Here is a 22,784-nt window from a genome sequence, read left to right on the forward strand (position 1 = left end):
ACAAATGTGTTTAAGGCACTAAGGATATGTTAGGAACATGTATTTTTAAGTTTGTAAAAAAAAAAAAGAAAAAAGCAATTTTTGGTTCATTTTAAGTTTATATATTCAGTTTAGAATTAGTGAAATCTCTCAATTTCCATGTTAAAAGTTCTTTTCCTCTTTGAATAGCACATTGAAATCGCAAAAATAATCATTGAAATGCCAGAGAAATTTTGCCAAGTAAAATAAAACTTTAATGAGTTTCATTTATTTACCCATGAGATGTTTGTAATTCTTCTAACCTTTGTCTTTGGGTACATTTTCTCCTATTGACCCCCTACATTTGACATTGCAATCCAGACCTTAAATAAATTATATCTTTGAATTGGAGTTTCTTTTGTTCAAAGAAGTATTTGATAAACTTTTTTGATCTGTTGAGCTTTGTGCAATCATTTTTTGATTTGAGTTAGGTAGAAGTTTGCAGCTTTTGTAAAAAGCTTGCAGAAATGTGCAACACACTTATGACAAGAGTTTATTTTTAATAATTCTAAATTCCATTAAAATTTTTTGTTCATTAAGACATTACAGTTTCAACATGGAGTTTTTTAAAAAATTAATCACAGTGATGGAGATCAGTATGGGGATAAAAGAAATTCATTTGGGGCAGATACTACAAAAGGCCAAATTGACATGTCTACAATGAAATTACAAAATATTTTTAGCTTTCTAGTGAACTCTTATTAGATTGGGAAAAGTGTATATCAATAAGATCTATCTTTAGTTAATACAGCTTAAAAGCCTAGTAGTTTTTACAACTATCTTTCTTAGAGTAAAGGAAATGATCACTTAATGATACTCATTAAGAACCCATGCCAAAGAACTGGTCAATAATTAAAAATTGGCATCGTTTCCCAAAACCTACATATAACATATTTAAAATACTATCTTTAAAATATTGTTTTTAATATTAATCTTTTTTTTTTATTCCCCTTATGTTAAGGGAGTTACTGAGCCTACTGTCATTTTATAATTTTTTCCTTTCCTAAAACAAAACAATTGATAGCAATGTCACAATACAAGGAATACCTATTTTAACATAAAGGGTATTTTTTTTTGTTTATGCATTTTGCATTTAATGCTGTCATTTTCCAAAGGCCACTCATTTCTCCACCAATAAAAGCAGTTGAGAAAATCTGACAAATGACTGCATCTAGCAATGTAGACAATATTTTGTACATTCTTCCCTTCCCTTCCTATATTAGGGAATTAGGTTTTGTCTTGTGATCCCTAAACTTGAGCTTGGTCACAGCAATTAATCTGAGTGAAGACTGCTTTTTAGAAAGGTTATTTATTAGTGTCATTGTATGTATAATTCTCTTGATTTTTATTTCATTCTGCTTTAACAACTTTATTTTGTTAAAAATTTTCCCATTTAGAATAATAACAGCTAGAAGAAAAGCTTAGCAGTATTCTCCTATAATTTATTTATTTTTTTAGATGACAAAACTTAGTCCCAAAGAGTTGTGATGACCAGCCTGTTACAGCCTACATCAAATATAGTGAGATTATACTCCTGTTTTGATGAGTTTATTTCAGAAACATTTTCAATAAAAATAAATTTTTGAACTGAATGATCTCCCTTTGAACTCCTAAAATCCTATCATATTTATTTTTTTGCTACCTCCATCATCTTCACTTACTATTGTATCACCTCTATATCACCAAATTCATTATAACTATTATTCCCACACTTATCACCACAGAATCATAGGACTAGGAATTCAGAAGCCATCAAGTCCAACTTAGAATTCACCAGATAAGACTTGGCACTGTGATAGAAATACTGGATATGGAGTCCAGGTTTGAATCCTGGCTTCTCCTACTTACTTGCTACTGCCAGTATGACCTTGGGCAAGCCACTTCACCAATCTGGGCCTTAATTTCCTTAACTATAAAAAGGAGAGATTAAACTGGGTGATTTTCAGCCCCTACTTGTTCTGATGCATACATCCTCTTGTGACATAAAGTTTTAATTCAAAAGCTAACAATAATGTGGTTCCCAATAAAAATTGGGAAATTTTTCTGACAAAACATATTTACTCTAATATGGTGCAATTCAGAAATAGGTTTTTGGTCCAGTTTCTTTATTCTTGAGATTACTTAAAATTTTTTTTAAAATGTTGGTGCTTAATTTCATATACTAGATATAAATATTTATTAGTGAATACTAATGAGTATAATATTTGCAACTTTTTAAAGTACTCATGATTTGTGAATGAGCTTAATTGGTTGTCAGCAGAAAGGAGTCTACATAAAGTAGATTTTTTTTTTTAACTTTGTGGATTATTGAAACTTTTGTCCCCATGATAACATTTATATCCATCATTTAAGCATTGAATCTTTCCTAGATTTCTCCAGTACCAAACTGGTCTGAGTGTCATCTCAAGAAACAGTAGAGACAATACAAAATTTTTTCATGTAGTTATAAGGGGGAATATTGTAAAGGGAAAATCCAGATAGCAAGGTCCAGCCCTGTGATTCTATCTGCATGGGGAATTCTTACTAAGAAAACTCCTTCCACCAATGCAGCAACTATTCTGAATCTTAGAATCTCAGAGAATTACCTAGAGTTCTTAAAACATTGCTCAGGGCACAAAAGCACTATGGATCAAGAGTGGATTTTGAACCTGGATGTACGTCACCAAGGTCAGCTCCTCTACTACACCACTTTACCCTCCAGCAAGTAAATATGCTAACTAATTAAAAATTAACTGTGAAGTATTAAATACAAAAAGAACATAAAACTTATGCTGTGATTTTTTTTTTTTTTTTTTTTTTTTAGTGGATCATCACCACCTCATTATATAACCTCTGTATTAAAGCAGAGCCAAGTTCGAACTCTCAAAGGTACGTATTAAAATTTGATGTTATGAATTATTTAAAAAGAACATCAGAAAATATTTTATTAATTCCTATAGAATTTAATTTCTCAATAATACTATCACAGATATTCATTCTGTTTCTGTTTATATTAGCACATAGTGTTTTTTGTGCCAGTTCCTCAACTTGTTTTTTTACTAGATTTGTTTATTAAAAAGATGACTGAGCACTGTCAAAAGTTCAATATTTGATATGTGTGACCTATATTTCCAAGGATTCTTCTTTTCTTTCCCATTTCAATAGGACCTGTCATTTAAATTGAGGAGAGGCATTTTCAGAGGTTTTTCCTACCAATCTCAGACATCTCTTAAGTAGACATATTCAGATTTTCCTCCTCCCAACAGAAGAGATCTATATATCAGTTTACCTCTTACACCTCCTCTATTTCTTTCCCCTTTCTCTTTCTCTTCCACCCACCCACCTTCTACATCTTCCCACCCCTCTTAGTACCATTGCCTTTCCTCTGCATACTGCCTTCTGGTACTCCCCTAGGGGAGCTAATGGATAGTCTATTTCAATTTATGCCTTTGTATTTATCAACTTTTCATGAAACTTTTCTAGTCATTTTCCCCACTAATAATCATGAGAAAAGTCTAGATTTAGAACAGTAGGGCTGATTCTTTCTGTTTTAGGGTATCCAGCTTCTATTAGTGATAATAGACTTAACAGAAAACATGATTATAGAAAACTGGGAAACCAGTGAGTTTGTATAAAAGTTCAATCTCCTCCTTCCCCCTCCTCCAACTTAGATAATTACATTGGAGCAGGTGCGTAATACAGTAGATAAAGTGCCAGACCTGGAATCAGGAAGACCAGGTCAAATACAGATCAGACTCATACTAGCTATGTCATACTGAGCAAATCACTTAACCTCTTTGCTTCAGTTTCCTTATTTGTAAAATGAATATAATAATAGCACCTACCTTCCAGGAATGTTATGAGGATAAAAATGCATAATAATTGTCAGGTGCTTAGAACATAGTAAACACTATGTATGTTAGCTTTTTTATTTGGATATTTCTATTATAGTGTGCCAGTTTGCAAGATTCAAAGGAATTACATGCTAAGTAAGCAAGAGAACAAAATGGAGAGTGTGTATTTTTAGTTGGGTTTTTGTCTTGTTTGAGGTTGGAGGGTAGCATCAGAAATCTACAGTCTGAGGATCTAGATGCAAATCCTTGCTTTTAATGCTTCCTATTTGAGGGATTTGCAGCAAATCATTTAACCTACCTGGGCCTTAGGTTCCTCATTTGTAAAAAGAGAGGATTGAAGGGGTAGCTAGATGGCGCAGTAGGAGAGAGAGAGGGAGGGAGAAAGAGAGACAGAAGGAGAGAGACAGACAGACAGACGGGGGAAGAGGAGAGAGGGAGAGAATGAGAGAAGATTGGATTAAATGGCTATAAAATCAAAGAGATTAAAAGGACTAACAGTTAACTCATACTACCCAATTTTTTTCTGGGCCAATAATTCCAGTTAGGGATATCTTTTCCATTAAGATTCTCTAATTATGTGTGTTTTGAGAGATTACAAGATCTTTTCCATTTAAAGCTTAATTGAACTTCAACCCCCTTTCTTATATCATTCCTTTACTTGATTAAATAAGAAATGTTGATAACTATCTTTGCATCTCTTTTGAAAATAAAAAAAACAAAACAAAACTATTATTTAGGAAAAAAATAAGAAACACACCAAAAAGTTATTAGTTTGTCTTTACCATTATAAGACTAATGATGAAGTTTTTAAGGATTTCGAATCTCAAGAAAATTGCTGGCATTTTATCACCAGTTAAACTATATACCAAATACAAAACAGATAGATGATTTATTAAGCATTTGTTATGTGCTTAGCACAATACTAAGAGCCAGGAATATAAAAATAAGGAATTTAGAGTTATCAAAATTAAGTTAGAAACTAGAGATCTGAATTAGATATTGCTTATTATGGAGCACAACCAATAAACTTTGGGAAGTTGCATGGAGATTAGATCCCTGATAAGGCAAAAAAAAAAAAAACAAAAAAAAAACAACTCACCTATTAGAGTCAGGACAGCCAGGGATGGAATCTGTTTCCAATAAGGCAGAGGATCAGAGAAAAGGGTCATGTTGAGGATACTGCCCTCTTTAAGTCTTTTGGAGTGGATGTGAACCTATTTCTATTCTGTTTATAGTTCTTTTTTTTTTTTTTTAAATTGATAGGACCACAAATTTTTTTTACATCTCTTATTGCCACTTAGCTTAAGGAAACAAATACATACAAGCAAGCATTGTACCTAGCTCTACATTAGATTATTTTTTGTAAGATCCTAATTCATTACTATGTAGTATGGTTGTTAAAAAGAAGTAAGAATAAAATAAAAAAGAAGTTTTAAATGAATCCCTTTATTATTTAAGTGAGCCCAGAATTAGAAGTCTTTTAGGAGTTTTACTTATGAAAATCTACCCAAATAAATTACTGAGAACAGGTGAAAAATTTTTTTCTTATGCTTTGGTTACATAGGGATGTGTAGTTAGCATGGTTTGCATTTGTATTGAGCAAAACAATAAAACACAGTAAAAGCCTATTGACAAAAATGTTTTCAGTTATTAAGTTAATATTAATAAATTAAGTTATTAATTTTTCTTTTCCTGTCTACCTGAGGGCAGGGATAGAATGGGGCGGGGGACCCTTATTAACAAATATATAGAGCTGAACAAAACATTCCCAAATGGACCGTGTGCAAAGATGCTTTTCATTCTATATAGTTAGTCCATCACCTCTCAGGAAGTGGATAGTTTTTTTCTTCATCCCTTCTCTAGAATCATGGTTGTGATTATTGTATTATATTGATTAGAGTTCTTAAGTCATGAGAATCCATATTTAACAACGTTAAATCAATGGCATCATTATCAATGACAGATAATTCATTTTTATCTTCTAACCAGTCAGTGATTTGGATATACAAAGACAGCTTGTTATTTTCTATCTGGTTAAATATAACTCATTTCTGTTGTTTTCATGCTAAATTGTGCTTAGTATGTCCAGTGCTTTTCTCTTCCTTTCTCATGAAAATTATTAAAAGATTTCTGATACAGTATTTTTGGCTTCTTTTTTCATTTAATCCTTTACCATTTTTTTCATTGTTCTTTTGGTGTCTACCTTCATATTATAATTGCCAAGTATCCAAGTATATATGCTAACATAGTTTGGAAGATTTACATTAAGATCTTTGTAGACTTTTTTCTGCCTCATCATTATATCATTTGCATATAAGGTACAGCTCTTTATTCCTCTTACTTGTGCTCTTCATTAACATAATTATGTGAAATGGCCAAATATCCTTTGAAATAATATCTCTTCCTAACTTTAGGCATACAATGAAACCAATTCTTCCTTGACAGAGAGCATCTGTAAATAAATGTTCCTTCCATTTAGTTGTAGCTTCTTTTATTATTTGTTTTATAATAGTGCCCGTATATGTAGTTCACTTTTTACACTGGTATACTATTGATTATTGGACAAAAATGTCACACTTGAAATATCAAGTTACAGTAATATTTTTAGATATTATTAAAAAAGGAAAAAAAAACCCATAGCATCCTTTGCCCCTTTCCCTATTACTTTGTAAAAAGAGAGGGATGGACCTGAAAGGACTAAAGATTGTCTTGTATTGTTTTTGTTTTGTGGGTGATATTGGTCAACTTACTGATGATTAGCCTTTCCCAATTGAACTACATCGACTTTTAGACAGCCATGCCCCCCCTGACATAGCCTTCATTCATTCATTCATTCATTCATTCATTTATTTATTTATTTTAGAAGGTCACAGAGAATGTTTTCTCTCTCTCTTTTTAAAATAGCTTTTTATTGATAGAACATATGCATGGGTAATTTTTCAACATTGACCCTTGCAATCATTTCTGCTCCAACTTTTCCCTTCCTTTCCTCCACCCCTTACCCTAGATGGCAGGCAGTCTCATAAATGTTAAAGTGTATCTTAATTACAATATATGTGTATACATCCATACAGCTCTTTTGGTGCACAAGAAAAATTGGATTTAGATAGGTAAAAATAACCTGGGAAGAAAAACAAAAATGCAAGCAGTCCACAGGCATTTCCCAGTGTTCTTTCACTGGGTATAGCTGGTTCTGTTCATCACGAATCAATTGGATCTGGATTGAATCCTCTCATTGCTGAAGATAGCCACTTCCATCAGAGCTGATCCTCATATAGTATTATTGTTAAAGTGTATAATGATCTCGTGGTTCTGTTCATTTCACTTAGCATCAGTTCATGTAAGTCTCTCCAAGCCCCTCTGTTATTCATTCTACTGGTCATTTCTTACAGAACAATAATATTCTACAACATTCATATACCATAATTTACTCAGCCTTTCTCCAATTGATGAGCATCTGTTCATTTTCCAGTTTCTAGCCACTACAAAAAGAGGCTGCCACAAACATTTTTGCACATACAGGTCCCTTTCCCTTCTTTATGATCTCTTTGGGATATAAATCCAGTAATAACACTACTGGATCAAAGGATATGTACAGTTTGATAACTTTCTAAGCATAGTTCCAAATTGTTCCCCAGGATGGTTGTATTTGTTCACAACTCCACCAACAATGCATCAGTGTCCCAGTTTTCCAACATCCCCTTTAACAGTTGTCATTGACATAGTCTTTAAAAACTCAAGTTTATCTCTTTGGCACAGGGAGACATAGATTTTAGACTTGTGTGGAAGCCGTTAAAAATACAGATACAAGGTGCTTCATCAATTAAAATTCTTAAATATGTTTAAATGTAACTATAAAGATATATTTTTAGTTGAGTTTGTTTTACAAAGTTCTATAGATTAATATTACAACAAGCATTGTTATTTTAATCTTTAATCTGTAAACTGAATTAATAATGTTTTATCCATATTATTAGTTTCCAGATGTATATAAATGGTATTATATTTAATAAAATATAAATTTACTTGAATTTATTACTGACCATAGACTATTTGCATAATAACTGCTTCTATCATATTTATGAAATCATAAATAATCATAAATATGAAATCAAAAATAATCATAAAACTATATACTCCAGATTTAATTTTTTTCCCCTAAAATTCAAAATTAATGAAAGACTCAATGATAGAACATTGGAACTCTTTATTTTGAAGATTTTTAGATTCAGTACAGGGGAATAATATGTATGTCTACATACATATAAAAGTATGTACATATATATAGCTATATGTCTATAGCTACATATACAGACTACTATATGTAGCAGTCCATGATCCCTATAATGGTTTCATTTGGCTCCTTGTACAGTCTAAATTTTAACATTAAGTGTCCATTTTAATGTTAAATTTATGTCTGTATGCTAATCCCTTATTGAAATTCCTACTTTGTTAATAGCTAGTTTGGGTTGGTAGTTCTCAGCATCCACCCTCTCATCTTGCTTATATGCTTTTGAATACTTATGGACAAAATCATGAAATTATATCATTTAGGTTTACTACATCATGTTATTTAATTTCTACTATGCCAAGATTGCTGCATGACGGATTGTTTTGCTTTTATTATTCTTGTATTATACTTCATACAGCAATTATTTCAAAAGTTTGCTACTCAGGCCTCCAAGTAACTCCCATTATTTTCAGTGATTGTCTCGAGTCTTACTTTAGAAGATGAAGAACCTTTAACATGAATTTCATCTACTTTTCTCTTAAAGAATTCAAATCCTTTCTTATGTTTTCTTTTCCTTCTGTCTCAGGAAATGGTAGCTATTAATTTGTGTCCATGAACCCTTCTCCTCCATTATTTGGAGAGCCATCAACCATCCTTTTCTGAATTTCTATTCTTAATCTCTTTTTCCCCTCATTGACCCTTTTTTCTGTTTATAACCAGGCTAGGTTTCCATAATTCTAAAAATAACCTTTGTTCCATCCGGCTCCCCTCTTATTTTTATCCCATTTTGTCTTTCTCTTCATTATCATTCTCTTTGTTAAATATCTACTCTAAAGTTCACAATTTTGCTACTGTCCATTATCACTCTACTAACACTGCTGTCTTAAGTTGTCACCCAATCCCAATAGTTTTTCCACTTTTTATTCTTTTCCCTCTCTTCAGGTTTAACATTTGACCATCCTTTTATTCTTGGTCCTTCCTATGCTTTCTAAGATGTAGTCTTATATATCTCATACATATCTTTTTTGCTATCTCCCTTACCTTTTGCTCCTCCTTGTTAAATGGAAGCACACACATACACACACCCCTCTCCAATTCTTTAACCCTTTTGCTTTCTTGTAACTTATTCAATACTTAATTGTTTATGAAAGGCACTAGGCTGGACACAGGAGAGATAAAGAAGTCTTCTTAAAAACCTTCAGTTATTCTTTACTTTTCTTATGATTGTACCTCTCTTCCAGAGTTGTGAAGCTTAAATGAGATAATATTTGTGAAGGATTTTATAACCCATAAAGAGCTATGTAAATATATATAAATGCTGATAGTGGTGGTATTATTATTAGTAGTAATATACCTGAAATTACTCACCACAACTTGTTATTCATAACTCTTCTTTATCACCTCTCTAAACGTGTACTTTGCTCAAACCATTCCCTACATGTAGAATGCATTCCCAGTTCATTTTTCCACTCTATCTCCAATCTTTCCTTTTTGAAATCTTTCCTTTTCAGTGTCCCATTTAAATACTACTTACTTGAAGTAGTCAAAAGTAAAGCTAACTGGGAGTCATAGCTGGAAAGGAACTCAGCATATAGTTTAACAAAAAACTCTCATAGCATTTTATGTTTTTCCTATTTAGTTGTTCTTGTTTTTATTTAAGTAGCAGTTACTTTTAGTTTTTTGTTATCCCTTGCTTGAATATATGCTTCATGAGGCAGGGAATCTTATTTTATTTGGTTTTTGTACCTTCTGTAGAACCTTTCACATAGTGAGTGCTTGAGTGAATGAATGAATAGTCTTAAAAAGTCTACTTTCCAAGAAGGTTGAAGAGTAAGAAGTCTTGAATAAGAAGCAGAAGATCTTAGGGGCACACCTGTTATTTTCATCACTGGTCCCCATTTAAAACAAGGAATTCAGAAGAAAAAGGCAATTTGAGAAGTGAACACCTGCTTAAGAAAATATTTAAGAATAGGATTTGGATTTATGGACCATGGCTTTTAAAGTATAGGAATGACAGGCTTCCAGTCAACAATGGAGTGTTGGCAAGAAGATATTACCTAGAATCTTAAAAATCTAGTCAAAAGAGTTATAAAATGAAAAGGAAGTGGAACGGGGAAAAAAATCTGCCAATGTATATTCACCAAGCTAGATGTCAAAGAGTTAAGTAGAAAAAGAATTATCTCAAATCTCTTTCACCAGAAGTCCACAAGACACAGAATTGGAAAGAAGTCTTTAAAACCTAAAACTTAAGAAAATGCTAAGTAAGATGCACTAGAAATTCTAGAGTAAGGAAGCAAACTTGACCTCAGTGATTATATCATTGAGATCTGATGGGATGAGATATATGACTAGAATGTGGTTCTTAAAAAAAATTAGCACCAGTAAAGTTGGAACCTGGTGTTCAGTGGTACACTGTGTTTTAAGAAGACATATGCATGAGCAAATCCAGGAATAAAAATAGGGGGCAGGAAATAACTTCATTTGGGTAAAAATCAGTAGAGGTATCAGCCAAATAGAAGTAATATTACCATTGGAGTAAGCTGTAGATCACCTTGACTGAACCAAAAGAAGAAATAGATATTTTTGAGGAATAGATTACAGTTCTCTGCCAGTATGTAGTATATACATTTATGTAGTATGATACAGGACTCTATCCAGATTCCTACTGAAGCTAGATAATTCTTTCTGTCCAAAGCAGAAGTGTTAATAATTTCTTGTCTTACCTTAATGATGATCTTATCCTTTAAAAGGTACAAGAACAAACAAGGAGAAATTCTGAATTCACCATCAAAGAGGAAGAAGTTACTGAGATGGAAATGATAGGAGCCTTGGGGGAAATCATGAAATGTCATAGGTAGACAAGATCTCAGTGACTGGCTAGTCTAAAACATAACTTGAAGAAGAATCCCTTTTGCAATGTACCAGACATCTTATCTCAAGACATCGGGTCAGAGTGAACTTCCTTCTAACCACCTATACCAACTTAGAGTAGCTCTAATTGAAGTTTTTTTTTAAGCCTAGAATAACTCATATTGAGCCCAGATTAGCATCCTTGCAACTTGCATTTGATGCTTCTGTTTTCTGGAGCCAAGCAAAACAAGTCAGAACTTGGTGCACTGGAAAACAACTCTGTAGTTTTCTTTGCCTCAAATTATTTCCTCTGGGCTAAAGATACCGTGCCCAGTTCTTTCAACCATTTTTCATAATTTGAGTTTGAGGCCCTTCATCATCCTGGTTGTACTTTTAAACATTGTAAAGTTTATCAGCATTCTTCCTAAAATTTGTTGCCCAGATTTGAACAATGTATTCTAACCATGACAGACTACATTGAGATTATCACCTTCTTATGTTTATAGGCTACATATACAGGCTGTTTACTTATATTGAGCTTGCTAACTAAATATTGTGTCTTAAAAATTGTAACTGAAGACATGAAATATGTATATATTTGAAAAGCTTCCTAAATTTAGGACAGCACATTGCTAAGGGTTTAAAGATAAGGTAAATAGGTTTCTGTTGGGATATTAGAGTTCTGAAGTTACTTCATCCAACAAATCTTTTATAAGTGTTTACTCTGTACCAAATACTATAAAAACAGAAACAATTCCATTGAGAAGAGTAAGAAAAATACCTGGATAGTGAATACGACAATCAACTTAAATTTTAGAAGATATGCAGAAAGTGAAAGCATGGAAAGACAACACAGGATCAATATATTAGCCTGACACAAAAGTGTAAGATTAGTGTTGAGTGTTAAGTCTGAGCATGAGTTAAAGAAAATGGGAAAAATTAAGGATAACAAAAGGATTTTTTTAAAAGCTATGTTGGAAAAAAGAAAGAAAGGGAAAGTCACTGCTTAGGGTAAATGGGAAGATGATAAGTGACATAAGAGAAGACAGTTCTTTTTCTTTTGTTTTTCTTTTCATAGGAGGACAGTCTTTAGGTTGGAAAGAAAAGAGCAAAAATGACTTATAAGGAATTGATGCCCAATATTGTTAGTGAAATATAGGTATAGTAAGGGAAAACCTAGTCAATCTTGATGAATTTTAAGTTTTCTGATTCAAGAGGACAAATTTAGCTTTAAACATGATTGTCACTCTTGGATGCCAGGTGGGGTTCATAGATGTTCTCCAACAAACCTTGAATAAGTCTCCTAGCTTCTCTGAGTCTGATCGTCCTCATCTGTAAAGGAGAAGGTTGAACTTGGTGACTTTTATGATCCATTTCCACTCTTAACTTGTGATTTTATATATATCAAAAACACTAAACAAACTGTAATCAAATATGATCTCTGAGTGTCAGCTATTTTTAAAAGATCAATGAGAATAGGGAAAACATGGTAGTATTGGAAAAAAGCAAGTATCTTGGTTTCCCAAGACAAGGGAAATGGAGTTAGCAAAATATAGTATGTATTATTAAAAGGTATGCTTAGTAAGTATCCAGACAAAGAAACAGGAATCACAAAAGATTAGTGTGTCTTCATACAAAGTTAGGTCATGGTAGATTAACCTGGGAGAAGGGGGTGTATTTTGATAGGGTTACTAGCTTTGTAGAATAGGGAAATGTTGGAATTACAGTGAGGTCCTGATAATTTGAATAATGAATCCTAAAAAGTCGTCGACTATATTTGAATTTACAATCTTTGAAGTTAGAATTATATGAAAGTCATTTGATCATTGGATATATGCAGTGTGAATTTATTTTTGGGAGGAGGGGATTCATTATTCACACTAATCAAGATCTATCTATATATATTTTATTATTTAGCTATTTATATTTTATTTTTTTCTATCTTAATAGAATGGAAAAGGTAGGTAATTTTTGGTTAGGAACTGGTTGAATGATCAGACCCACTGAATAGTAATTAATGTTTCCACATCAGATTGGAAAGAGATCTCCAATGTTACACCTATGAATCTATGAATAACTTTTTTATGGATTTGCATAAAGGGATAGATGACATGCTAATCAAATTTTCAGATGATATAAAGTTGGAAGGAATAGCTAACAATGAAAGCATTATAGAATTTTAAAATATTTTGATAGGCTATAATATTGGATCAAATATAGTAAGATGAAAGTTAGTAGTATTAAATGCAAAGGCCTACCATTTATTAACAAAATCAACTTTCCAAATACAAGACATGATTAAAAAGACAAACAAACAGCAGTTTGTCTGAAAAAGATTTAGAGGATTTAACGGGACTACCAGCTTAGAATGAGTTTCAGTAATATGTGATAGCCAAGAAAGCGAATGCCATTTGGGGCTACATTAAATAGATACATAGCACTGTTGGTGGGGCAGTCAAAATATGTCTTGTTTTCCCACTGCCACTTCCAAGGCTTTCTCCTCCTTCAAAATTCATTCTATCTAGCTTTTTTTGTTTTGTTTTTGGATGAGGCATTTGGGGTTAAGTGGCTTGCCCTGGGTCACACAGCTAGGAAAAATTAAGTGCCTGAGGCCAGATTTGAACTCGGATCCTCCTGACTTCAGGGTTGGTGCTCTATCCACTGCACCACCTAGTTGCCCCCCACCTAGCTTTCTTACTCATTCCAGATCCTGCCAGTTGTTATCTACCAACACACTTGGTAGAAAACATTCCTTTTTTTTTCCCTCATTGAATTCAATGGCCGGTTCACATTTTCTCTCTCCACCTCAACTATTCCTTTTATACTCAGTGATTTCGACATACATAATTGATGCTCCTTCAAGGTCCTTTACTTCTCTATTCCTCAGTCTACTTGGCTACCATGATTTATTCGTTCTATTTCACTTTGATTTTATACAGGCATACATGATTATATCCTAAATCTTATAATCACCTATAAGTGTTCTGTATCCATCATGTTTGAGAACTTCAAAATTCTCTCTGATATTCATTTATTCCATCTCTGCTTATGCTTATAGACATACTCCAGAGCCTATTCTCTCTGATCCAGTCCTTGTCATTAGGACATCAGTCCTACTCTTAGAACCAGTTTGTTCTGACATTCTTCTTTTTACAAGAAGCTAGAAAAATGAACAAATTCAATAAATTGACAGATTTTATTTTTATTTCATGGTGACTTCTAAAAATTACTTCCCTGTTATGGTCTTGGAATTTGCCAATAAAGTATCTGGATAAGTTGAGTCTCAGTCTCACCTCTTTTGGCATTCATCCAGTCTTCAGTGTCTTTTAAGTATGTCTGAGAAAATTTCTTGTACAATCTCCTACAACATGATAGACTCTTTAGTCATAGGAAGCTCAATAAGTCTTAGGTTTTTTTCTCCTAGTTCTGTCCTACAAATCTATCATGTTTCTTTAAAAGCTTTAAAGTATTGTTTGAGCTTGATTTTTTTTTTCTTTTTTTCATCTTTCAGCAAAAGTTTTACCTCAAAATTCACTATTTATATTCTCCATAGGGATTTTCTGAATCATTGCACTTCATCATCTTCTTGTCTCATGTAGTTTTTGCTGATTTTATTTTTCTCTTCATTAAATTTATCCAAGTTGATGTGGTTTGTAATACTTTTAGTTTGTTTCTGGTGTTGGTTTTGATATTCATTATTTTTCTTTTGCCATCTTTTGTTTAATTTTAATCCATAATATTTGTTCATCAAGGTGTGAATTTAGCTTAAAATGAAATTAGACTTGATGGATAAAACTTTTAAGAATAGAATTGTTGTCTAATGTGGATTACTGTTGAATTATTTGATCCTGTCATCTTTGTCACATTGATAAGGCTAGTCAATTGCAATTTTCTTGAATTTCTCTACAAGAACTGTGGAATAAAGTGATAAAAATATTTATATTATAAATATTTATAATTTATATTATTACACTTCAAGTTTCATTTTACCACAATGAAGTAGAGAAATGGAAGGTGTTTTTTATGCTTAAGCCTTGTTTCAAATTGGATATCATATTATATGAAATAATTGTTTTGCCTTATTCAGTCCTTTTTAGATTTCTTAACTTTTTAAGGTGAACAATTAGCTTGAGTAGGCTGATTACTTATGTGAATTGATGAAATCCAGTTTAACTGGTCTCTATTCTGTAGAATGCTTATTTGCTAAGGTTTAACTGCCTCAAAGACCAGACATTTTCCCATCCTAGCTCTTTTTATGTTGTAGTACAGTTAGAGATAAGTTTCTTAGATCCCTAGTCCTTATTCTTCATTTTTTATTAGGCAGTTCAGAGAATGTCCTCATTTCGTGGTATAGACTACCTTCACTGCCTTGTCTCACTAATAATGGGGCAATCATCTATTATCTAATAAAGCATAGCTTGACCAATTGTACTTCCATGTTCTTTGGCTTTCCTTCTCCATCTATTATGTATTGCTTGTACTTATTTCTATATACATTGTTAAATGTTAGCTTTTTGAGGGCAAGGACTGTATTTTTTTTCTTTTTCTTTGTACCTCAGTCCTTAGTACTTGCCTGGCTAATAAACATTTGGCAATTGCTTGACGATTATCTCTCTCTTTTTTATCTTTCATATTATCATTATAATTGATACATAATGTTCATAATAGCTGAGATTTGTATGCCAGTTACCATATGTGATCACATTTGAGCCTCACCACTCTCTACAGTGGGTACTTGGATGGCACAATGGATAGAGTGCTGGTTTTGTAATAAGAAATTCATCTTCCTTAGTTTAAACTGTAGGCAAGTCATTTAATCCTGTTTACCTCAGTTTCCTCATCTGTAAAATGAACCAGAGAAGATGGCAAACCTTTCCAGTATCTTTGCAAAAAACAAAACAATACAAAACTCAAATAGGGTCACAGAGTCAGACATGAGAAAACAATGTGATGCAGATATCACTATTTTAAAGATATGAAAACTGAGGTTCAGAAAGAGTAACTGGCCCAAGATCACAGAGCCATTCAATGTCTGAGTTGGGATTCTGACCCAAATGTTTCTGATTTCAAGTTCTTAAATAATGGTTATATTTATAGATAAGAACATTATTTGTATCAGGAGGCTGTCATTGGCAACTTTATTAGTTTTATATACTTGGCTGTTTGAGCAGTGAGGTTTGCATAAATTAATTCTTAGGCATATGTCCTTGGCTTTCCCCCAAACTAGAACCTTGAAAGCTGGTACTTTGTTTTTTGTTTTAGCTTTTGTTCAGAGAGCAGTATTAAAAGGTTTCAACAAGTAGTTTAGAATGTATGAATGAAGGTATCAACTTTAAAAAAATTTTTTTTTCAATCATCTTTATTGGTCAAATTATGCCGTACACATTCCAAATACATATTTCAAGCTTCTAGGTTAAAAAAAATAATGCATGTAATGAAAACTTATTACACAGAATGAAATTCTAAAAAACTTTAAATTTAAATCTCAAAATCTCAAAAAATACAATATATCTGATGGTCAAGAGAAGATAAATTAAATCAAGCCTTAAAAAAAAAAATAATAGCTGCCTCAAGATTGTCACATACTAAATTTTAACAGTGCAGCTTGTTTTGTTTCCTTAAGTTAATTGGGATAAAGCCAAAATTATTTGGACAAATCTGCTACCAAATCAAGTACTGCTTCTTAAAGAAAGTAAGGCAGAAAACAGTTACCAAAGAATTTCAAGAAAAAATACTATATTTAAAAATTTATAATCTTCATTAAGGCCTCTGGAATTAAGTTCTATTCAGGTATCAAATTTTTAAAAAATGTTCTTTTAACAAAATTTCTAAAATGTTACTAATAACTTTTCTCATTACAGAATCCGATATTGATGCAGCCACTGCTATGATGCTTTTAAATACATCTATTGAACAAGGAATTTTAGAATGTAAGCAATTTATTTTTTTTACTGGAAAACATTTTGGACTTTTGGGTGTTTTTTTATTACAATGTAAAGTATTAAGGATTTTATTTTAAGACCTTAGATTTCTATTGCTCTCTTTTCTTCGTTAAAGCAATCTGTGTTTGCTTGGCACCATTACTTTTATAATAGGTCAATGAATTTAGAACTGAAAATCATTTTAGTCCCACACCTTTGATTTACCTTTGAGAAAACTAAAAGCCAAAAAATTGGGCCCATGATTCACTCATGCATTACATTCATGTAGTAGAGCCAGGCTAACAAAATCTAATGCCCTTTTGCATTACACTATGCTGAAATTGTGCTATACCGATAAATTGTACAGCATTTTGAGAAAATTAAGTACAATTTTAGATAATCTTATTTAATCTGTAGCTCTGCCAAGGAAAGATGTTGTATAAATCCAAAATAGTAGTTTAGTTGTCTCTGCAAGAAAATCTTTTATATAAATAGCTCTTCATGTTGAGGTAAATATTGTATTCATTGATTGACCTTCATTTTATGCAGGTGAGAAGCCCTTGCCACTCAAAACGGCTTTACAAAAGAAAAGGAGTTTTGTTAGTGCATTTAGCCATCCCAGTGCCATAAATTTACAAGAGAGTGATTCTGCAGTCAACAATATTGATCCAAAGGAAGATCACAATTACAGCGCAAGCAGCATAGCAACACAGCGTTGTGCATCCAGATCTAGCGTATCTTCCTTATCTTCTGTTGATGAGGTGTATGAGTTTATCCCAAAGAATAATCTTGCAGGAAGTGCAGGAAGTGATGGCAGTGAAGGGTTTCACAGTGAAGAAGATACAGACATTGAGTATGAAGATGACCCTCTTGGAGACAGTGGCTATGTATCACAACCTTGTGCAAATACCTCTGACAAAGACCGGCCCACCAAGAAACCTAAAAGAGAGTCATGTCAGGAAATTGATGAGGAGCTTAAAGAGGCCGCTGGATCTCTGCTGCACCTTGCTGGAATCCGCACGTGCTTGGGTTCCCTAATAAGTACTGCAAAGAGCCAAAAGCAAAGGAAAAAATAGTAGTACCAGATAGTGTGATTTTTTTTTTTTTTTTTTTTTAATGTGGCAATACTCTTCTACTTTCTCTTCACAAGGGAGATCAAAGCCATAATGGACTTCTTTAGCTGGTCGTTGGGGGTGGGGGTGGGGGTGTGCTAATTACCTTTTTTCCTTTATACCTTTTTTTTTTTTTTAATCACTGCAATTAGGGTCATCCTTACCTAGGATTGGGCCAATCAATGCATGATTGAAGTACTAATAGCAATTTTTAAAAAAATCATTGATTCAGAAATTTGGAAAACTTCCACAGAAAAATCCTCAGGCTCCCTTTTAAGACTGTAGACAAAATCTTTCCTAGATGAATATCTTTTGTTGGTGTAGAAAATGGGATAACATGCCACTCAGTATAGCAATTTTTCCATTTTTTTTTTTTAAACCACTGAATACAGTGGATAAATTGGCTAAAAACGTTATTTGCCCCTTTTATCCTATTTACTTTTATTTACCAGTGTAGAGTATGTTTTTAGTGAATGCTGGTTGAAGCATAACCAAGTAGGGAAAAAAATTAAATTTGAAAAGATCTTAGGTAGCTAAATTAGAATGGCTGCTAGAAAGTTCTGTTTATACAAGTAGAAAATGGGGAAACTTGATTTTTATTGTACGTTCTAAGTCCACTCCATATCTCTTATAAGATCTTTTGAAATTCTTTGGCTTATCTGTTGTTAGATAGACTGTATTGGGGGCACTTTTGTTTTTACCCTTAGTGCTTTAAATCAGTAATTAGTTGGCCAGTTTTCTGTTAACTATTAAGTTTTTATATAACAGATAGCCAGTGAAATGATAATATGTAATAATTTTCATTTTGGCAGACCTTTTCAATGAAAGGTTCTCTTCCTTATGTTGTCTCTGTGGGAACAGTGATAATTACAAATTATAATCATAATTTAAATGGAGTGTGATCTAGAATTTGGTTCATTTTAGCAATTTAATGCCTAATATGTGCAAGCCACTGTGCCAGACACTAGAGATATAAAGACAAAAAAGGAAGCAATACTTGCTGTTTTGGAACACATAATCTACTAAAATAAAAGTTTTAAATGTTTACAGTTAAGTAATAAGCAATTTTGGGAAAATCTATCCAAACCCAGGGTAAAATAAGTATAGTCTTAATATTTGAGAAGTAGAAAAATTAAGCCCCTTTGGAAAAAGCAGTATAATACCCAAATGTGCCATTAATCTTTAGTTAATAGATATCACTACTTCTAATAATGAATCCATTGGTTGAGGTGGTTTAAGTATTATTTGAACAGTTCTACCTATATAAGAAGCATTTTCTGATTTGAAGTTATAGTTCTTCAGAAAAATCTACAGATTTATGGTGAATTCAGTATTTACTACATGGAATTTTTCCTCTTCTGGGCTTTTGGAAGGAAATCTTTTTAAAAGTTTATCTTGAATCTTTTGTTTCCTTTTTATTTAAGATTTTCCCTGTGGGATTTTTCCCCCCCAGAAAAACACTTCCTTTCCTTTCCTGCCTTGTTCAGATGATGCTGCCTTGATGCTTTCAAAAAATTTCAAAATCTTAGGATTGTTAAAAGGGATAAAACAACTTCATGTTTAATTTTTAAAATTTGTTTGGGCATACTTTTCAAATAAGATGCATGTTAATAATAAATGTCTTTCTTTCACAGAAACCTTAAGCAGGGATATATATATATATATATATATTGTTAAATGTTCTCTGTTTTGTATTAATGTCACATATTTTAGTAGTAAATTGACCTGCTTCAGCCTTGTTAGTAGAATCAGGGGGAGTGTGGAGATAGTCATTTTATTTATTGTTCATGAAAAATAGCTCTTAAGCACAACTAGGTTATATTTCTTTCTTTTTTTTTGTTATTCAACCATATATGATGCAGTTACCAGAGGACATTAGTATCCCTCACTAATAACTGTTAGATAAGTAGTAAATATAACACAAATGCTTATTACCACAGTTTTTACAATATACTCTTTCTCCTACTAAGTTCAAAATAGGGCTTTTTACTTGGTAAGATTGGGAATTAGCTCTGTTTCATGGCTAGGCCCAACAGACCAGGTATGTGATGTCTAGCAATTTATTTATAACAAAGTTCCACTATAGCAACCACTTAAATTTCCCAGGGAGTTTGTCACAATGGAATTTTGCCATTGTGGCTAAAAACCATGATTTCATTTCAAATACAATTTGCCATATGTCAAAATAATAGAAATAGTATTGAAATGTATATTGATCTATATAATGTTCCCCTATTAAATTTTTTACTTACCATAGTTAGTGTTCATTTTTCTTATCCCAAACATAAATCAGTGTCTTCTAAATATATACATATATATATATGCACACACATATATATATATGTATATGTATATATACACACATATGTTACTTTGCATGTGCAATGTCTTACCAAAAGTTATATCTTTGTTTTATTTTTTACATACAGAGAAAGAACATAGCCTTTCCATAATATAGGAGGAATTTTTATTGGTGAATCATCTCCTTTTTTCTCTAGTCTTGTAAGAGCAAGTTTTTCATATTCCTTCCATATCCAGCATGGCTTCTTTTAAGTTAAAGAATTTTTTTTTTTTTTTGTAAATAGTATAAATTCGGTGTAATCGGAATGAGAGGGGAGGGGTTGTAATTTTTTCCTTTGCTTTCTTTCGTTTTTCTTTTTTCTTCTTTTGGGCTACTTTTCATGACATTATGTAAAGGGTTCATACCAAATGGTCAATTAGATTGTATTTTAGCAGGAATTCAAAGGTAGGAGGAAGTATATCTGGAGGAATGTGTGAGACTTGGTATACCAGGAAGTCTTTTCTGCCAGTTTAAACAACAAATGTGGATACTTCACAGAGCTCTAAAGACTATTGTCTTGGATTCAACAGCAACTTTTTTTGACATTTTGTGAAGCCCATAGATTTTGTTGAAATTTTCAGGCTTTCTGGTTTGCAACTTCTCTAGAGTTCTTTGTTAGGCTGGAAAGGGAAATCTTTGATTTTAAGCAAAGCTTACTCAAATTTGTTAATAATGATGTAGTCAAAATATTTATTGACAGGAAAAGTAGGATATTTTAAGCATTATACCTGCCATTATTTTTAAAGCACACTCTTTGTATCTAACTGCCAGTGCCATTATCAAAATTTTTTTTAAAAATATAAATGTATGTTTCTATTCAGCTAAAGTACTTAATTTAAAAGTATTATGTTGCCATCGTATAGTGATATGAAACAATTTACAATTGCCAAGTCATTTTAATTATTATTTATTTAAAGTAAAAAATGTAGAAATGCAATTTGAGTTATACTATCCCTTAATCCTGTTTTCTAATGTAGCATAAGAAATGTCCTGGACTGTAGAATAATTCTGCCAGTAGATGACCAGTTATGAGTGAACCTATTTTCAGTTCCAAGTCTTTTGCTCATTTTAAAAACAATTTACAAATGTTTAGTTTTTGTATCTAATCTCTGTTAATTAAAATGTTTATAAAGTTTATTTTTACCAAAGAGATGCAATTCATTAAGATAAAGTATTGCAGAATAAACTTTGTTTTGTAACATTTGTACTTGCTTTTTTTCATTGGGAGTAGAGGTGGGTAGTACATTATTGCAGTATCTTTCTTTGATGGAGAAACTTGTTAGAATCTCATCTTGGAAAAAAAAATTCTATGACCCCCAAAAAGAACTATGACCTCAAAAAGAATTATATATACTTCCTATTTTGTAAATGTAGGAAGTCCCTGGTTTTAGAATAGTGCATGTACTTTCAGGAGTTGGGGAATATGTTAATTGATTTTGCTGATTTATTTTTTTTCCCCTCTTTTTTTCTTTAAAAAAATTTTTTTTATATAGGATGTCTCTCTAGGAGGCATACAGGGAGAAATTTTAACTGATATGGGAACAAAAAATTCTCAGTAGAGTTTTTTGTTTGTTTTTAAAGAATAAACTTATTGAAGATAGGGATGGTTATATTTATATGTTTGTATCACTAGCACAGCACAGTGACTAACACATAGAAAGTGCTTAATAAATGTAATCAGCTATCTCTACTGCTTTGAAAAACAACACTCTTCAAATTCCATTATAAAGTAACTTCAGTTCTTTTATTTATAGAAAGATGTTCTTGTTCCTGTTTTATTTCTCATAAACCACTGATGACAGAAGTGGTATTAGCTAGTTAAAATCAATTTTATTCTACAAGGTGTGCTAATGTTTCTTTTAAATACTTATTTTTTTAAAAAGTTAGAAAAACATACTAGCTACACTGGAAACTTAATGCAGTGGAATTACTTGTAAGGAGACATGTTCTCAATTAAAAAATAAATACTATTGGCATGCAAAGTATTAATTTCATTGCTCCTTGGTCATGGGATCTTTTTGTGAAAAATACCAAAAAAATTAAAAAATGCCATGATATCCCAAATTAAATTACACATATAATATACCACCTTGTAAATCTATATTGGAAAATTCTGAAAAGTCATTACAAAATGTGATTATTTTCAGCTAAATCTTTGATACTTAAAAGTGACCTTTATACCTAGGCTCAATTAGTCCAAATAATTAGCATCAGTTTGAAGTTATAATTATGTAAAATACAATAATTAGTTCCAGCCCAATGGTGGAAATATGTAGTATGAACTTAAATAATGTGACTGTTTTATAGGATTCGTATTCACATAAATCAGGATCTAATTTTAAAGGAAAAACATTTGTGAACAACATACACCCTATGACATGGTATCCTTAATGAAGTATACTAAATTACGTTATATTTGGGATCAATACACCTGTCAATAGATCTTGCCAAAAAAGTTATTGACATTCATTCCTATTA

The 22,784-nt window shown here is 32.0% G+C and overlaps 1 protein-coding gene across 3 annotated transcripts in view; it reads left to right on the forward strand.

Annotated features, from left to right (window-relative positions):
• The window catches only part of FOXN2 (forkhead box N2), a 58,242-nt gene extending 36,733 nt beyond the window's left edge, over positions 1 to 21,509 (forward strand). For all 3 annotated transcript variants that reach the window (XM_031950450.1, XM_031950451.1, XM_031950452.1), the window contains exons 4-6: positions 2,822 to 2,886; positions 16,794 to 16,862; positions 17,403 to 21,509. In XM_031950450.1, the coding sequence (XP_031806310.1) occupies positions 2,822 to 2,886; positions 16,794 to 16,862; positions 17,403 to 17,929 (661 nt within the window). In that variant the 3' untranslated portion in view covers positions 17,930 to 21,509. The remainder of the gene's footprint in view (positions 1 to 2,821; positions 2,887 to 16,793; positions 16,863 to 17,402) is intronic.
• The last annotated feature ends 1,275 nt before the right edge of the window (positions 21,510 to 22,784 follow it).

This window comes from Sarcophilus harrisii, chromosome 2 (assembly GCF_902635505.1).
Source record: "Sarcophilus harrisii chromosome 2, mSarHar1.11, whole genome shotgun sequence".
Classification (NCBI taxonomy): domain Eukaryota; kingdom Metazoa; phylum Chordata; class Mammalia; order Dasyuromorphia; family Dasyuridae; genus Sarcophilus; species Sarcophilus harrisii.